The 14,832-nt window shown below is 36.1% G+C and overlaps 1 protein-coding gene across 1 annotated transcript in view; it reads right to left on the reverse strand.

Moving 5' to 3' along the window:
• LOC134537707 (DNA excision repair protein ERCC-6-like) overlaps positions 1-14,832 on the reverse strand; it is a 30,596-nt gene that overhangs the window by 6,372 nt on the left and 9,392 nt on the right. The window contains exons 8-15 of the mRNA XM_063378436.1: positions 11,844-11,996; positions 10,679-10,806; positions 8,781-8,938; positions 7,131-7,328; positions 5,692-5,985; positions 3,643-3,774; positions 2,559-2,669; positions 2,128-2,331 (exon numbers count right to left, since the gene is read on the reverse strand). Coding sequence (XP_063234506.1) covers positions 2,128-2,331; positions 2,559-2,669; positions 3,643-3,774; positions 5,692-5,985; positions 7,131-7,328; positions 8,781-8,938; positions 10,679-10,806; positions 11,844-11,996 — 1,378 coding nt within the window. The remainder of the gene's footprint in view (positions 1-2,127; positions 2,332-2,558; positions 2,670-3,642; positions 3,775-5,691; positions 5,986-7,130; positions 7,329-8,780; positions 8,939-10,678; positions 10,807-11,843; positions 11,997-14,832) is intronic.

The following is a 14,832-nucleotide window of genomic DNA, read 5'->3' on the forward strand; positions in this document are numbered from 1 at the left end:
CATTAACATTGGGGTCAATACTCAATAAAGATGAGGCAAAAATAGAATAAAGCATCAACGTAATGCAAAGGTTGGATAAACTAGAGAATCCCAAGCATGCCTACGACTCACTGCAAGTTTCGTTAATACAAAAAACCCTGTTTTGACACCGCTAAGAACCTAATCCAGATCACCTCGGAGAGAGGCGAGTCTCTGACCACTGACTGTGACAGCTACAACACTAAAATTCTAAAAATTAAAAACAATTAAAAACTGAGGGGACACATAAAGAACAAAAATCTATAAATTAATTTCTAGTATTCAAAAAAAATTGAGATTCAAAGACAAGCATCTAGATGTCAGGGGCTCGCTGGTCCCCTCCCTTCCCCTCTACACCTCCTTTCACATTTTCTTTTTCTTGTGCAGTGATGTTTGTCTTCTCTTTTTCTCATGCATGTGCAGTATGGGTATGTATTCTGGGTATCAAGGCTGTTGTGGCCTTATTAATTTATTTCATTTAGGTTAAGGCCTCTACATTTATTTAATTTAGTGTCATGTCTGGGTCACTTCTAGACAGTCTCGGCATGAGATAGGTCTTAGTTACTTTATGTGTGTTCCAGCTCTGCATGGCTCAAGTAAGTGTTTCAGTTCTTACCCTTTGTATGCATGGGGCTACATAGTGTCATACTCATAGGTAGTCTGATCAATTAGAAAATGTTTCCCAAATTTGATTTCAGCCTGCCACTGTCAAAATTTGATATAGGTAGGTTTGTTGACCACAAGACTTTCCTGTACCTTGTTTCTGTTGAACATAGCTAACTATGTTAGCCTGCGGGACACATAGCTTGTACTTGCGCCAAGGTGTTTTGCTGTGACTTGCATAAATTCATATGTACATGCAGGCTTTGTGCACCCTGCTTATTCTGTTAGTACATACATGTTATGTTAACTTATTCACTGACCCATGCTTGTTACCGTCTAGGGTAACTGCATCCCGCACGTGTTGGGGCGAACTTCTGTCTTGAGCATTTTGATAAGACTAATTCATGCTAAATTTCATGTTAGTAATTTAGTAATCTGCCCTGAGTCTTTCTGGCTGTATATGCTTGTTGGATTTTATAGTGTGTTTGTTGCTGTGCTAACGCGTAGTAAGGGTTGAACTAAACATGCGTGTTGTTGAGCTCAGTCATGATGGGCATATTTAATGAGACCTTAGCATAAGGTACCCTTGATCATGCCACTTTTAATGGCTATTTTTTATGTATACCTATTTAAATTCTCTTTTGATAAAATGGTACCAAACTTGAGATATTTTATTTTGTATTTTGTTTAACATGTATGATCATGCTCATTGTTCTCTCTCATCTTCTATCACATGTGACATATCTATATTTGAATGGTTCTTGAGTCAGTTACAAATGTTATTCACCTAAATTGTAATGTTACAAGGAATTTTACTGTTACATACTTATGCCTTAAAGTGTTGATTATTTATTTTTCCTAAGATTTTTAGAGTTCTAAACATCTGGTGATTAGAGAATAAGTTCCCAGAGTGTTAAGTATTGCTACCTGAAAATAAGCTGTTTTACTTCAACATAGCACAAGTACATTTAGATTCACGTCTTCCTTCTCTTGTTAACTATTTACACATGCAAGCCACTTGGTGCCAATACAAATACAAATCTGCGCGTCTACTTTTTTTACATCATTATTTGTGTGTTGTGCAGACTTTGGAGTTTGGTTTGACCATGTGTCCAACCAGGCTCCTACAGTATTTTTCTTCATACCTATACTATTACAATACTGTTGTAATTATATACATAAACTTATGAAGTGTGTTGACTTGGAAAACTTACGTTTGTGAAACGAACATTTAAGGTTTGAGTGTTTGAACACTATAGACCACATTTTTTTTAATTTCTTGTATACTTTATAATTATTGACCCTTAAGATCTATGCTCAGATTCGAGGGATAGACTATTCGAAATTCAATAAAAATGAGATTCAACCTATCACTACTTACTTGTCAATAATACATAAACATGCTACATATACATAAGTTAGATAACTACTAACGACAGGAACCACAGGGCCAGCACCAACCAATGATGGCTTTTCGACGTGAAACCAACAAGCACGTGACACTACCTTTTCCTCGATGGTGCCGGCGGTTATCAGGCGGTAGACGGTGACGCGGTTCCGCTGCCCGATCCGCCAGGCCCTCTCCCGCGCCTGCGTGTCCGTCGCAGGGTTCCAGTCGGGGTCGTAGATCACCACTCTGTCCGCGCCCGTCAGGTTCACTCCCAGGCCTCCGACACGCGTGGTCAGCAGGAACACAAAACACGACGGGTCCTGGAACACGAGCGCGTGTTCATCACTTCTGCAGTCTGCGGTGGTTTCCTCAGTGGTAATTGCGGTTCTGAAGTGAAGCAGGAGTGTGTGCATGATGCATCGTGGAAGATCAGGACCAGGGCCAAGCCGGATTAGCGATTCTGCCAGGTTAATTCTTATTTTACTATGTGTACTTGAATTTAACCAATTCTGAGCGTACATACGTACTTTTTTTTCAGTTAACTCACCTCATTGAACTTCTTTATTAGCGGCTGTCGAGCCGAGATGGATGTACCTCCATCAAGCTTCAAGTAAGAATAACCTTGTTTCTGAACAAATGATTCCATAATGCACAGCATCTGAAAAAAAATTAAATTATTACATATTTTGAATGATTAACGCTACTGAGTACATAAATCGTAAGAGTACGTAAAAGAAGGGTTTTACTTCACATGGCTATGCACACAGACGTAAGGTGAGAGAATCTCCAAGATTACACTGAGTATTGAAATACCTGGATGCCAACACAAATGCTCATAAACTGGGTTGTGTATGGGATTGGGATCCAACCCATGATCCCCACCACATAAGTGTGATCACAGCCACTAAAGGCACTCACAACACCAATACACAATACTGAAAACGTTGAAATGCATTAACCAACAAATACAACACACATGGACAAGGTTACATGGTGAACGGTGATAAAACCGAAATAACACAGAAAAGCATGTCTATTCTCTGTGTAACATCAAAATGCAAAATAATAAATAAATCATGAAATTGAAGAGCTTATAAAAAAAACAATCCTAAAAAGCAATCTTACAAAGTTTGAAATACAAGGAATTTCATTATTTCCATGCATAGTTTGTACCAAAATGCATAAATCAGAAAAATGAATTTAATTTGTTTGATCATGCAAATCTTATTGACTCACTTTTAAAGTACAAATGGGCCTCTTTTGAAACAGCAAGTGGCACTATTGAAAAAAAAATTGTAGTTTTAGGACTGCAGTCCAAAAGCTGTCGTTCAGAAAGCAAAGAATGCGAAAGGGCGAAGGAAGGGGAGCAGCGGCCTGTACCAGCAGCCAGTGAAAAGAAGGAGGATGAGGAGGAAGGACCCGGTGACAAACTCCACTAACACTCCCAGCCAGCCTCCATCAATGGTTTAGAAGCATTATGGCTGTCACTGAGAAGAAAGGTTAACTGATCACTAAAATTTATATTAAAGAACCTTTGGCTACAAAAAATTCTGCATACACACAAATATACACACACAAACACACACGCGCACACGCATGCATGCACGTGGCATGTGAAATAAAAAAATTACCTGTCTACTTTGAGTAAACAGCAGGACGCGGTGTCCCTGTTTCTTCCAGATCTTCAAGAGGGATTCAATCACGATCATTTTGCCAGCCTTTCCCCAGTAACCATAACTCTCTTCCTCTGGGAGGGCACTGTCCTGAACACAACAGCACAAACAAATTACAACATGCAGCAACAACCAAATGGCAGGCCACTTGAAATCAACAAACAGGAATAGTCAAAATTGTTCAGATAAATTGTGCAATTCTATTTTGGCAAAAAGTGTGTCTAACACAAAGTTTTCATAACTGTGGTCACTTAACTTATACGTGAGGAGGAAAACATGCACAGACGTTAAAAGAGGCGGGACACAAAAAAATCAAATGACTGATTAGTACATAGTATCATCAGGAGTAGAGGTAGGACTAGACAATTTGATAGCTTGATACTTGTAGATACTATGAAGAACTGAAAATATAGAAATTATTCTAAACTTTTTTTTTTTGTTTATAAGTTAAATTTGTGAAAATAATTTATACCTAATTCTATATTATGTTTGATTAAGTTTTTTTAACCAGTCGTTTTTCAGGGACGTACGATATAACCAATGAAAGTTAAATTCTGAATTACTTACTATAAGTATTGAGTATCAAAAGTATTGAAGGTACATACTCAGGAATGAAACAAATATCAAAAATAGTTCAATAGTATAGTAGAGATGTAAAGAATCCATTGTGTTCAAATTATTGTCAAATCTTGATAAGTTATGTATATAATTCCTGTGCGCTTTTTATGTCATGTCTCTTTTGTTGTCAGTACTGTTGTATTTAATGTATACAGCGAAACCCATTATTTACGTTACCGTTATTTACGTTTTCCCGTTATTTACACTATATTCTTCAGGTCCCGTTTAGTTCCCATTTAGTCCAATACAATACTTTCACACGAATTACGTCTCAAAAATCGAAACCATACCGCTATTTACATCACGTAACAACCATAGTAGGCCTAAAAACATTGTGAAAAACGTAACGTTTATAGTCGGCAATGAACATTTTAAATCGCAAAATATACATATTTTATAACATGAAAAGTTGCTTTTATTTCTAAACATAAATATAATAATTTAAGCCTAGGCGTGTAAAAGTCCGAGTAATTATAGCAGGAGACAATCTAAAATGTACTTGGGAAAAATGTAAACTCACAAATGTATAAACGTACCGGGATTGTCGGGAATATTACGTGGCTGCCGATACTGTATTTATGTCACAACTTAGCTGAAGTACTGGTACAAGACATAAACTTCATAAGATAAAATGAGCGGAGTCTTGGTAACTCTTTTACACGTATTTTATAATTTCGGAAGTATTGTACAGTTGCCGCATATTTTTTGAACTAACCATTTATATCTGGGAATCGTAAATAATTAATTATTGGTATCAAGACATCAAGATGAACATAAACTTGAACACGTCAAGGCAGCGAGAAAACTGGTGCGTATACCAATAAACTGGTATTAGAACTGGAAAAAACTGGTACACGGGAGGTGGAGCTTATATTTTTTTCCGCTATGCTCGCTTCTATTGGCTGGCTGCTGATGGAAGGTCACGAGTCTGGGCGGAGCGTTAAGTGAGTTATACTGCGCATGCGCAGCTCAGAGAACAGAGAGAGCCAGCCGGCGGCTACGCCGCGCCATAAAAACAGCTGATTGAGTACAATTACCTTTCTCCGCGCACGGCGCGCTATTGACGGTAAATTTCAAACTTACGGCCCTTTTTTTAAATTTTTTTACTGTGGTGCAATGCGTATGTGTAATGTCGCCCATATTTGTTATGAACGCTGCAAGATGCGACTGTATTTTAATTAACTTTAATGTATTTCTTACTTTTCCCTTTATTTACACTTTCCCGCTTTTTACACTTTTCTACTTTGTCCCCATGAAAAGTGCAAATAAGGGGTTTTGCTGTATTTCAGCTCTTCTGAAAATTATTTTCTAGGTGACTGCAGTTAGAGTGCTGATAAGGTTTCCAGGAATATTGCAGCACACCGCCCCCAGACGAGACCACGGACGCACCCCCGCGAAGAGCTTGGTGCCTCCCGAGTACAGGTCCGGGTGGTTGCAGATCTTGCGCAGGTTGATGAGCCCCACAAAGATGCGCGCGTGGCCGTGCAGGATCCGCTCCACCTCGCCCGACTCCAGGTAGGCCTTGTAGTGGCGCCTCTGCTCCTCCGTCAGCTTGCAGAACAGCACCTGCTCGCTCTTGGGAGGCAGGTTGATGTGCGACTTCACGTCCGCCTTCATCCGGCGCAGGAGGTACGGGGCGATGGTGTCCCGCAGCACGGTCGCGCACTTGTACGCCGTCGCCACCTGCGCAGACCGTGTCGCCTTTGAATATATATATACTGTATAGAAGTCGCGAGTGGATAGGATTTACTCTACGTTTTTCAGGAGCCTATGATGAGCAGCTTGGGAACTTCACCGCTGCAGGGCGCTGCCGTAACGCCCCGTATCGTCTTAGGTTATTATTTCAACGTTAGAGCGCAGCACTGTCGCCCGCTGTCATTCCCCCGCATCCCCCACCAATCATTTACTGCAGCTCGAGGTCATTCAACAGGAGGGGGAAGGGGTGTTTGAAGAGTTCGACACTTGTCCGCTAGGGACCACCACGAGTCGATGCCCTAGAGATGGTGGCGATTGCGGCGGTGAATTAACCAACTACCTCAAAACCGTATTAGAAATTTTAACCTGGGCTGGCGACTTCTATACAGTATATATATTCAAAGGCGTCGCCGTGCGCTAGCCCGGGATGGACTGTGCAGTGAAATCTCCACATAAAGTACCTCACTGTAAGGTAGTACGTTTAAAATTTCAGATCCCTACGAGATATCTGACACTTTGAAACAGTTCACTATACGTACTTTCATTATTAATATGTACCAAAATTTGGATTTTTTTTCATGTATATCATAATGAGATTTCACCGAATATGTAAATAAATACTCAGGGTGGCCACACAAATCTGAAGTAACATTTCCCTGACTTTTTCCTCGAACTAAAACTTCAAAATTCGCTGTCAAAATTTTAAAAATTACTATTTTGAAAATACAGCACACAAATTTTATCCCTATTTTGGTGGAGAAAATATTAAAAAACAGCTTTTATAAAAAAAAATAGAAACAATGTCGTCTCTCGTGACTAATTATTTCATTTGTTCTGAAAAGTTAGACAAGCTTATTATAAATCATTATATTGAAAAAGAGCATCAACACCAGTCAAAATTTAAATGTTTTGGAGAAATTGGCAACATGGAACATTTAAGTATCATATTCGTTCAGTAATATGCTATTTTTTTAATAAAAAGATTTCTTCACAAATTAAAAAAAAATAATAATAACACAGGAATCTCTTTTGTTTTAAATATGAAACTGGCCTGAGAATAAAACCGTGTAATCTCATCTCCACACGGAAGGGGAAGGTGACCAGAAATTGAGAGGCGAGGGAGCGCCACTCACCTCGACCTGGGAGGCGTTGGCGTAGCCGCCTTGCGTGATGGGCACGGCCAGCTGAGCCAGGAACACCGGCAGCGTGCCCAGCTTGCCCGGGAAGATGAAGTCGAACAGCGACCACAGCTCCTTGAGGTTGTTCTGCAAGGGCGAGCCGGACAGGATGACGCGGTGGGGGGTGCGGAACTGCTTCACCGCCAGCGTCACCTGCGACCACGTCCCCCCTTCGCATTGCACATCCAGCTCCGCACAGCTTCTCAGGCCACTGTCCTGCCGTCTGCCAGTTATTATATCTATATTTCATTTTACTGGAGGAAATTGAGTGAAAATGAAATGAAAACTGAAATCCTTATTAAGGTCCACCTCCAAATTAAAAGTGATTTCAGAAATGTAATTGCACAATATTAAATAATTGATTTAGAGACCCGTGAATTTCGCGGATTCATTTCGTGTTATGCTAAAATTCAAATAATTATACCTTAGTGCTGCTTCTGTCATTGGTTCACTGTTAATCTGGAGGACTGAGGGCCAACTAGAGACCCTAACTCATAGAAATGTCGAATCACAGGCCACCCAGTCCAGACGACTCACAAGTCAACAGCCAATGACAGTTGGCATTTGCCTGAGTGTGTAGAGGATATTGGAGTCTATCCTGGAGGTCATTGAATCCGCGAAATTCACGGGTCTCTAACTATCAATAATGTAATTTGACTTAAACACAAAAAATCTTCTACTTGGTATACCGAATTATATATATTTATACATAAGACACACACAACATTGCTAAGTATCATAGTTATTTACGATGCCAATTTTTCAGATAAATATTTAAAATATGAAAATATGCAACAAGTAAATGAAAAGAAACCATTATTTTACATGTGAAGGTAGCCCGTTATTAAGTAATTTTGAAGATGTGAGCTGTCTTGTATTTAAAATATTATTTTGTTTTTAACATTACAATTCAATTTACTTCATACCCGAATGAATTTTACATTCAAAGTTGTCTTATTATCGAAATTGACTTATAAAACGTACGTATAAACCCCTTTTTATTCCAGAAAGACACATTGGAGGTTCTTGTACATTTGAGGATGTATTACACTTGATGTGACCTTAAAATCAAGATTGTATTATGTTTATGCTTGTCTCATTTTTGAGGTTGTATTTTATTCAATGTCATTCTACATGCTATAAATTTATATTTGAGGTCATAATACATTTAAAATCATGCTGTACCGTAAACTGATAAATTAAACATAAGGCATTTTCATTAAAAAATAACTTTTTGATTCCTAACTAGTGCTGTAGTTTCATATGAACAAAATAAACATTTGTTAAGCAATTGGTAAATTGAATAACTTCCATTAGAAGCATTTATCGTAATCAAAAATGAATGTTCTGAATATTTCAATACTGATTGCACTACTGATAATTTGCTCAACTCTAAAACAAAAAACAAAGAAATAATAATAATAATAATAAATTTACAAACATTTCTTGTAGATACATACTTATTTCATAACAACTTATTGCCTTTGTCTAATCACAAGTTCCACATCATGTAGGACATTATTTTGCTCACCATATACCAAGTAGCTGTTGGCTTAATTTTAACTCCTAGGAATAAAATACAAACTTTAAACAGTTTTACTGCACCTTGGCATCAGGATTACGTATCTTGTGTCCTTCATCCAAAATAACATAGTGCCACGCTTTAGACAAGAGGGCATCTTGATGTTGGACCACACCCACGTAAGACGTCACCAGAATGCCGTTCCTCGAATTTATGTGGCCAATCAACGTCTCCCTCTTGCCTGTACAAATTCACATCAATCATCTGAAATGGCTCTTCCTATAGTATTCTGAACATGGCACACTTTCATCCAAACACTCAATTTAATAAATTATGAATGTGTTTTATTAAATGACCCAAGTTAGATACTTACACCACTTTAGAGCATATTTACAAAACACAGAATTCTGAATTCAGAAATTTGTTTTGTCATTTTGAATGAAGGAGTAATTTTATGTGCACATCAGCACCACCATTAGGAGATCTGATGAATCAGTGGGTTATAACGATAGAAAAGATTTTATTTTTAGGACAATATTGTTTTTAAAACAAGAAATTTTGGTGTTATTGTTTTATTTTATTTACCATGTATTTCTTTATAAAAAAAAATCCTGTTTATTATTCAGTACAAATGATGGGAAAAAAAATTTCTTAGTTCTGCAATTATGGTAGACTTCCAATTATCCGGGTGCAGGTTATCCGGTTTGCTGTTTAAACGTACCCTATTTCACTTTTATAAACTATATAAAAATAAAAACAAAAATCATTTTTGGCTTTTTATTTTATTGCGTGCACAATGGCAACGGCAATTGTGTAGCATTAAATACAATGCAATGAATTAGTAATTTTAATGAATAATGTGACGATTGACGAATCAACAAGCAATATTTTGATCTTTCCTCAATAGCTATTCGCTTCCTTTACTGCATAATTATTTCCGACAATGCAGCTGTGGAGAGAAAAGCCAGAAGCTTTCAGGGCTAGTTTACCTTACATCACTAGTGGCAGACATGCATTTAGTAAACAAGAGAGTCTGGAATTATGTTAACAGGTTAAATAATCATTCTAATAATATAAAATGTTAAGTTTATGCATTTACAATTCTTATCAGAACTGAAAAATATCTCGTCAATAAAATTATTATTTTGTAACTCAGAAATGTTGGTAGCATCTACATAGGAAAAAAATGGGCGAATGGTGCGTCGGCCGGGCAGTCGAGCACAATAGCGCAATTCCCAGTGTTTATCACTGCATAGCTGAGATATTTTAACAAAACAATTTATACTTATGTACTTGTAACGTACTTATTAAAAACCAACACAGGAGATTTATTTACACTCACATACACAAGAGACACTGCAATTATAATTTCACTCAAAGATATAAATTAGCATAAGAATCGCACTACACTTTTCTAAACTAGAAAGTAAAAATCAACATAATTTAAATATAATAAAAATAATTTAAAGCAGTATAATGGTACTTCTTGATGAAATTTTGCAAACTTGACATTCAAGTTAAGAACAAATTAATTGTCTAAATTTAATTAAAATTTAACCTATAAAATTATAAATATGAGATTTTAGAAAACTACCCCCGTCTATCATTCCAGCCACTTAAAGTATAGTACTGGTACAACTTGATAACATCATGCATACTTGACGTTCAAAAGAGGAGGAATTTACTGTCTACATCTGAATTTCATTAAAAAAAAAGTTTATGGAATACATGATAGTTTAAAAAACTAGCCACATTCTCCTTTCCCACTCCTTGACATTTTTAATACTTGATGTAAAAATAGAAATGAAATTACTATTTAACCTAACCTTTGTTATGGCTACATGAAGTTTAGAAATAACTACCCCTATTCCACTTTACTACTTCTTAAAGCAGATTTTTAGCGCTCCTGGGTGAAATTATATATTCACCCATACATGGGTGAATGTATAGTACAAAGATAAGCTGATGATCACTTACGTACCTATAAATGAACCAGACTCGTGCAGCACTGCTATTCGAAAAGGCGGCCACCACGTATGAAACTCCTGCACCCACTGGTGCATCATGGTCGTGGGGCAGACAATTAGGCATGGACCCACGCCACGGAAGCTAAAATTGTACGTCAACTGCTAGGCACAAATCCTAGCATGTAGTAACATTGTGTATGGCCTCACATAAAAAAATAGTAATTCTCATATATAAAATGATAACACAAATAGGATGCCCTCTCTCCTGAACAGAACTAGACAGCTAAATCTTTCTTTCACTCTACACAATATTCTTAGTGCATATTTTTGCTGCATGAATTTTTTTCTCCCCCTTTAGTGGAAGCTTCCCAGAATATGCCAAATCTTATTATTTATTCAATTAATGATAGTAAACAGTTTTCATTATACCATGCTTCAGCAAGTCTTTCGATGTAAAGAAAACCAAACACCATCATGCTATACTATTACCAATCATTTCTATTTGAGATCTTATGAAACAAAGCCAACAGGTTAGGAGTGAGCATTAGAAAATTTAAAATTCAAATTGAATAAATTTATAATAAATTTGATGATAGGTTGAATATCCTTTTACTATGTTTATATATATTAGTCATTCATAAACACAAGTTGGGACTCATCCGTAAAAAAAAAAATTTAAGAGTAGCATGTACGAAGCTGAAAAAACTTATTCAGCAATTTCAACTTGGTTTTTGAAAAATAATCCATACATGCTTTTTTTTAATAGAACAAATAATGTGTGAATAAAATTAAAATTACATATAATCTGTTTTAAAGTTAAATACACAGAAAAATTTTCAAAATTAAAAATTAACTGGCTTTAGAAAATGTAACACCAGGATTTTCATTTCAATGTTTTAATACCACATATGTATGACATACTACATACATATTATGGTTCTATATAATGTTATACAGTATAAATGAATTTCTCTGTTTTGAATTTTATTGTATTTTGCATAAATGTTTTCTTAAAATAAAGACATAGTTTAACACTAAGTTTTATAATTTGATTCGAAAAATACCCAGTGTTCAATGAATTGTTTGATATCCAATTTGAAATTCTGCTTGAACAAGTGAAAGCAGGGTTCGCACACAAGCCTAAAGAGTGGGGGGGGGGAAGCAGAACGCAGACTGTGCCTGTTGTGATGCGTGAGCAGCTTGCTGTGGGACAGGGCGGCGAGGAAGGCGATGACCTGCACCGTCTTGCCCAGCCCCATCTCGTCCCCGAGAATGCCCCCGCACTGCTGCTGGTTCAGCTCCCACAGCCACTGCACCCCCACGCGCTGGTAGCTGCGACCACACCGCACGCCGGCACCTCAACAGTGAGCCTCGTGGAGCGTGGCAAACCACGACCCACTGGTCTAGCTCGCCCGTCTCTCTCGTCCGGCACGTTGGGACCACGGCAGCAATGCCGCATCAGTCATGTGGTGGATTGTGATAAAACCGAAATACCACCTCAAAGCATGTCAATAAAATATTAAACATATATCACCAAAATGCAAATTAATACACCATTAAGCACTGAAATGTATGTAAAAACATTAAATTCATCAGAAATTTGACAAAACTTAATCCAAATTAAAAAAAAAAATTTCTATTACGTATAAAAAATTAATTTAATGTAATTTATTAGCATAAATTTGGTACCAAAATGTATGACATACAAGCACATGGATTGAAAAAAATTAACACTAACGTTGTTTGATCTTGCATCTGTTTTTAGTAACACATTTTTACATTAATGATATTGGCACACTTTTCAAACACACATAAATTTGTTGATTTATTTATGCTTATTAGATACTTATGATTTTATTGTATAAGAGCATGATGTTTCAGTCAAAAGGTGACTATATTTGTTGAAATTAGTATTAAGAAATATTTAAGTTTCATACTTGTTTAATAATACAATATTTTTTATGAATAAAGACAGTATACCAAAATACAAACAATAACGCCTAACACCTAAATCTCCCGTTTGAAAAAAGAAACTGACCTAAAAATAAAACCATAAAATCTTGTCCCTATGTGTCAGCTATTTTCTCAGATGATCAAATGTTAATATAGTTTTAACTGGAATACCAAGATTGAAAATGTAAAATCTAACATGCAATAAAAAAAAAACACTGTACTGAAATGATAACCGACAACATCGACAAACTCTAAGCTCCAATGGCTAGATTGATGCAGGATTACAGAAAAGAATGTGCGGAGCCATAGAATGCCAGGTGAAAGACCTTTCACTGCTTCAGGATTGAATTTGGCTTATGAGAGGTTGATTCTCACAAGCAGACATTTCCAAATTCACATTTTTTTGCTCAACACTACACCTTTTTGAAGTGAAAAAAAAATCAAGCAATAAACCTGTGCTAATATTAGGTAGTTTTTTGATGTGAAGATTATATAAAATTTAATGATTAAAATATTCACGAAATCAAATTTAACTGCGAAAATTGTTATCGGCGAAGCTTTATTACACTTATTTTATTAAATACAGGATCAAAGTAAATAAAAATTGTTTAACATTTGAAATGTTTTAACTGATTAAAGGATTAACCAATTGGGCCCTGTGTATAACATCATTCTATAAAAATTATAAAATAACCAAAACATATAGAAAACACAACACAAAAAAAAACTAAACATTTTCATGAGTAAATCTTTGACTTTCAATGTTTTAAAGCTATGTAACAAATGTAAAGCTTCACATCAGGCGCGAAGCTTTGCAACAGAACTGAAACTTCAAATAAAACGAATACATAATAATTTTTCTGGCGAAATTAAATAGATTACTTAAAAGAGCTCCGACTGATTCATTTGGTGTAAGCTTCACACAGACCTACCAAGCAACCAAGTAACTACCCAATCAAATTTTGATGGCTTGTTAAGGATGTGTTCAAAGACCAACAACACATAGCAGGCAATTTATTATCATTAGAGGCACTGGAAAATAGCATTTATAATGGCTGTTTGTAGCATTTATATCACTTTAATTTTAATAGACTAGAAAATTCTTACATGATTCTATTATTCATTATTCGATTATTCCATATTTTCAAAACGGTTTTGAAAAGATTCTCCCAGTTTATGCGGATGTTGCAAGTTTGCACATAAGTATGTTAGTGTCAGTAACATAGAAATGGTGCAACTTGTATTGCTCTGCACGTGAATGCACGGTAACAGATTTTGTCCGTCCCATATTGGTAAAAAAAAAAAATATTTTATAGTTTTAACTGCATTGCACGCGAACGCGATACAGAAAACCGACTTTAATAATCTTAATTTTATTGTGAATAGCAGCGCAATATTTTAGTTTCACAGATTACCATTTGTTTTTCGGATTAGGAAATTAGGAAAACACTAGGTACGTTCAACAAATGAGCGACAAAAGCATAGAGCTACATTTGCTGCCATCTTTTTTTCCCATTAAAGTGCTAATGAATTAGACTGAAGTAGATTTTCGTAATTTTTTTTTGTAGTTGCCAAATATAAGCAGCGTGTGTTGTAAACTTAAATTAATGCATTTTTATATTTTAAGTGTCATTTAACAGTAAATAATTTGATTGCTAGTGTTAATATCACACACGCACGCACACGTTGGCAAACATGGCCGCTTCAATGTTTTCACTTTCTTTCCTGTGAAAATATTCATGCACATAAATAAATGTCTCTTTAATCGTTTACATTTGTTTAAGTCGTACGTTACGTTCGCTGTTAAAAAAGTTTCCGCGCAAGCCTATGCGTAATTAAATTGTGTTTCGTGTTATTTACAAGAATCATAGATCGTGTTGATTGTTTACATGCTCGCCATCATCACCGTTTATTAGGTAATCTTCAAACACGGTAAGAAGATGCATAAAATAAAGAATGTTCTTTATTGTATGAGGTTAGGCTGTTAATAATAAGAAATGGTTTATTTAAAAATATTAGGTAAACTTAAAATTTACTGGAAATTTTAATATTACTTGAAATTTTAATAATTACTTCTAAAAACGGGATTGTAGCGTTTATTCGTCGGTAAACCATTTTATCGCTTTTATTCGCGCCTATATCGTTTTTACGATTTTCCAGTGCCTCTAATTATCATAAATAAGATGAAAACTCTTTTTAAAAATTCCCTCAATTA

The sequence above is a fragment of the Bacillus rossius genome, chromosome 12, assembly GCF_032445375.1.
Source record: "Bacillus rossius redtenbacheri isolate Brsri chromosome 12, Brsri_v3, whole genome shotgun sequence".
In the NCBI taxonomy this organism is placed as follows: Eukaryota; Metazoa; Arthropoda; class Insecta; order Phasmatodea; family Bacillidae; genus Bacillus; species Bacillus rossius.